The sequence below is a fragment of the Erithacus rubecula genome, assembly GCF_903797595.1.
Source record: "Erithacus rubecula genome assembly, chromosome: 11".
Taxonomy (NCBI): Eukaryota; Metazoa; Chordata; class Aves; order Passeriformes; family Muscicapidae; genus Erithacus; species Erithacus rubecula.
Window position 1 is genome coordinate 23,367,173 of NC_136663.1, and position 4,342 is coordinate 23,371,514.

At 57.9% G+C, this 4,342-nt stretch overlaps 1 protein-coding gene across 1 annotated transcript; it reads left to right on the top strand.

Moving 5' to 3' along the window:
- The first annotated feature begins 2,625 nt into the window (after positions 1-2,625).
- LOC306806224 (transcription cofactor HES-6-like) lies at positions 2,626-4,069 on the top strand. Its single transcript, XM_079314745.1, is given in 5 exon segments — positions 2,626-2,909; positions 2,981-3,067; positions 3,143-3,242; positions 3,245-3,289; positions 3,292-4,069. Coding segments are annotated over 5 exon segments (762 nt in total). The 5' UTR covers positions 2,626-2,756; the 3' UTR covers positions 3,669-4,069.
- The last annotated feature ends 273 nt before the right edge of the window (positions 4,070-4,342 follow it).

Genomic DNA, 4,342 nt, shown 5'->3' on the forward strand with positions numbered 1-4,342 from the left:
AACTTGCAGGAGAACAGCAAGGCCCAGATGCCATTATCTCTGCTAAAACTGTGCTGCTCCTTGGCTAAACTGCAATTTCTAGCTTGTCTCTGGTAGGACAGAGCTCCCTGCTCTAGCAAAGGTTAATCTCCCACCCTTGATGCAGGAGGAAGCAGAGCCTGTACACCTCCCCATCAGCAGGGAGCAGGATGGGCTTAACCTGGATAAAATACAGGTAAGTTAATGGGTTTAGTGAAATCTTCAGGAATCACCACACATGGACAAGCACCGAGGTATTGGACAAGGTATCCAAGGAATGTTTTCTTTTACGAGATTGCAGTTGACATTGCCATTAAAATGCATGAGGTTACCATGATTCGCTTTGCCTGATGTGATGGAACTTGTTTAAAGTAGCACAAAAATGTCACATTGTCCCTGTGGGCTAGAGGAGATAGCTTGCAGTGCCTTCCTCCTCCAGAGCAGCAGCTCTAGTGATGCCCTGATATTTATGGCACATACATTTTTAATGCCCAGCACAAACAGCTCCAGCATTTGTCAACTCATTTGACCTGCAGCTTTTCAAAGGAAATACAAAAAGACACGCTGCAGAACAAGAGGCAGCAGTGTGTACAATGCCTTGCCATCAGCACCCACCCAGTCAGAACAGAAACAGGGTGTTACAGACATGGCCAACTCTCTCTGGTTGCTCTTAGCCAAAAATTGGTGCTGAAGTCTTCTCATGCATCCATAAGTGCTCGCCTTGTGCAAAAACTCAGATCAAGACTTTTGAGAGATCACTGCTGTTCAGCAGCCACCAGAATTTCATCACCAAAGTCCTGACACATCTGAACCTTGACTGGAGTGAATTCAGAAGCTCCTTCACTTCTCATTTCTCTACATTAGGGATGAAGCACCTCTAACCCAGGTTAGCTGTGAAACACAGCTGGTACAAACACCTGCAGTAAAGAGGCCTGGCAGGTTTGGGGACTGCACACAATTTACACCAGTGTTAACCCCACTGTTTGAGCAGTGAATACGTGAATATTTGTGTGGTTTGGTTTTATCCCCAGCCAGCAACCGGCTCACCCACTTCCCCCCACCCCCACCCTAGGAAAAGCTTACTCTGAAGAGAAAACAAGCTCACAAACACTTGGAGTTCATCTTTTACCAACAACTACATGCACTGTGCATTATTAGGCATTTCCCAAATGTTTGTGTGTTTTTATATACATCTTGGTGCCTAGTTTTGGTTGAGAACAAAGATGGTTGCTTCAAAATTGTGACACCCATTACTTTGCTGCAGTTTGGTTTTCATTCATGTTTTTTTTCAGTCATGGTTTTCCCCTGCCACTTAGGCAGGCTAAGTATGCATCAATCAGGCACAGAATGGTCACTGGTGTCTCTACTAGCTTAAACAAAAAATGTTCTGTATCTGGCCTGGTCCACACAGCATTTCTGCTTAGCCAGTATTAATTATATCATTGAAAAGAACGAGCTGCTTTCCACATCGTGTTACACAGAGAATTCAGTGCATCAGAAGCAGAAGGACAGATTTAGACACCCAGCCCCCAGTACATCCCACTCTGCCCCTGCCTGGTGCAGGGAAACTTGTCACCACCTGAGACTCTCTGACAAAACCCAAGTACTGATGCTTTAATATAAAAGGGAAAAACACACCAGAAACACTTTTCTGCAAACACCTCCTGTCCACTGCGATACGAAACAAAGAGTGGCCTGAGCTTAGGTCTCCAGCCAGGATATCCCAGGCACTGGCTTTACCCTTCTCCCTCCGTGATGGCCCCGGGAAGGGAGCGCTCAACTCCTCCACCCCAGCTGCCTCTCCTGCCACACGTGGACCAGCACAGTGCAGGAGCTTTGCACGGCACTTTGAAGATGAAAAGCAGTGTTAAGCAACAGCGGGACTGCCAGAGAGAAAGCCATCCCGGCCTTTCCCGGAGCACCCGCCGGTACCCGCTGGGCCACACGGGACTCGCCAGGCACCGATCCAGGCGCGGATCCAGAGAGATGGATGGAACCGGGCGTCCCGGGGCTCCGGCTCACGCCAGAGCTCTCCACTAGGAAAGCCTCGGCACCACCACACCAAGGGGCTTTCCGCGGCGAGACAAACCGGGGGCAGCGGAGCGGGGGAGCCGTGCCGGACACGCACAGGGAGCCGAGCCTGCGGCTCCCAGCGCCGGGTCCAGCGGGGAACGCGTCTCCCGTTTCCTCGGGCGGTGAAAATATGACATGCATTAGCGAGGAGAATAAAAGCGGGGAAACAAAGGAGAGGGAGCGAACACCTGTCGCTTTCCTCGGGGACGAGCCCTAATGCTTTTATTTGCCTCAGTCTGCTGGGGGAACTGCAGCTGCCAACTGTCATCAGCATCAAGTTACCGCACAAAGCGGGGCAGGCGGGCGGCACCGAGCCCAGCGGCCCGAGGCACCGGGCAGGCCGGCAGCGCCGGGGCCGCTGTGCCCGCTCAGCCCCGCGGCTCCCCGCTAGCACCGACCCTTTCGCGCCCAGGTCGGTGCTGGCGCACGGCTTTCCCCGCCGGCCGGCCCCACTCTGCCCTCCGTTCCACGAGCAGCCCAGCCGTACGCAGGAGCGCTGCGAGGCTCCGCGCCCATGACGGGTTTGTGGCTCGCTGGGGTGCGATGGCTCGGGAATCGCGCTGTCCCGCCCGGCCCGGCCCGGCTCAGACAAAGCGCGCGGCCGCCATTGGCCCGCCAGGCCCACGCTCGGCGCGGCCCGCGCGGCGGCCAATGGGCTCATTGACATGCAAATGACCGGATATAAAAGCGGCGGCGCGGGCGGCAGCGGCGCGGATCGCGGAGAGCTGGCAGCGGCGGGGCTGGGCCGGGCCATGGCGCCGGGCACGGACCGCCCGCCGCGGGGCGAGGGCTGCGCGGAGCCCCGCAGCGACCGGAGGGTGAGCGGCGGGGCCGCGGCGGGCGGGCGGGGCCGGGCCGGGAGGGGCTGACGGCGCTGTTGTCCCCGCAGACGAGGAAGCCGCTGGTGGAGAAGAAGCGCCGGGCGCGCATCAACGAGAGCCTGCGGGAGCTGCGGCTGCTCCTGGCCGACAGCGAGGTGAGGCGGCGGCGCGGCGGGGCGGGCGCCGGCGGGGCCCGGGGCCGCGCTGACGGCCGCGGCGCCCCGGCTCAGTTCCAGGCGAAGCTGGAGAACGCGGAGGTGCTGGAGCGGACGGTGCGGCGGGTGCGGGCCGTGCTGGAGCGCCGCGGCCGCGGTGAGTGCCGGCCCGGGGGGCGGCGGGGCGCCCGGCCCGGCCCGCGCCTCACCCGCCCCTCTCTGTCCCCGCGGCGCAGGGGGCGGGCGGCGGCTCCTGGAGGCCAGCGAGCGCTTCGCCGCCGGCTACATCCAGTGCATGCACGAGGTGCACACCTTCGTCTCCAGCTGCCCCGGCATTGACGCCACCACGGCCGCCGAGCTGCTCAACCACCTGCTGGAGTCCATGCCCCTCAGCGAGGGCGGCCGCCCGGACTCGGTCACGGACGCTTTGGCCCTGCCGGCCGCAGCCCGGCCGGGGCTGACCCTGCCCTGCCCCGCTGAAGAGACCTGCTCCGACTCGGATGAGGCGGAGGCCGAGCCGGGCCACACCGGCACCGACGGACTGGACGCGTCCCGGACGCAGGGCCTGGCCTCGCCCAAAGCCATGTGGAGACCCTGGTAACGGCGGAGGGGAGAGGAGGGCAGGCTGCCCCCGCACACACGCGGGTGTTGAGCGTGTCTGTCGCCGTGTGAGTGTCTGTCTGTCTGTCTGTGTGGATGTTTATCCGTGTGTCTGTGTGCGACTGGGGGCTCGGGCTCTCTGACGCTGTCACACCCTGACAGCCTAATAGCGAACGCGTTCACATTTCATCCCTGCGTGTTTTGTAACTTCAGGGGTTGTTTTTACGGGAGGATGGGGGGACGGAGGGAAGGGGGTTGTAGTAGCAAGGCTCTCTGGTGGAGACACAGCAAGGTTTTTTTGTATAACCCTGGCTCTTCTTGGCCCTTCAAAGTGGCCCAAACACCGCTACCTTTTCTTAAAAGCCCTCGTGCATTTTAAATCGCGATAGTTAATTCCAGGAGAAGCTCTGTATGCACGGTTTTGAGTGTTCTAGGATAGCACAGACCCCTGTAAGGTGTCACCTTTAGGGAAAGGAGAGAAAACTAGAAACCTGGTGGAATTAGACAAACATTTTAAAAGACGATGGTGGCAGGGTGCCTTTTAGAAAGGAGTGTCTTTATGCACATTTTGCTTTTAGCACATTTGAGTTTGTGATTTTATGTATATTAGGGTGTCAAAGGCTTTTTTATTTTTATTCTTTAATAAAAAAAACCCTGAGTTCACACCGTAGCATA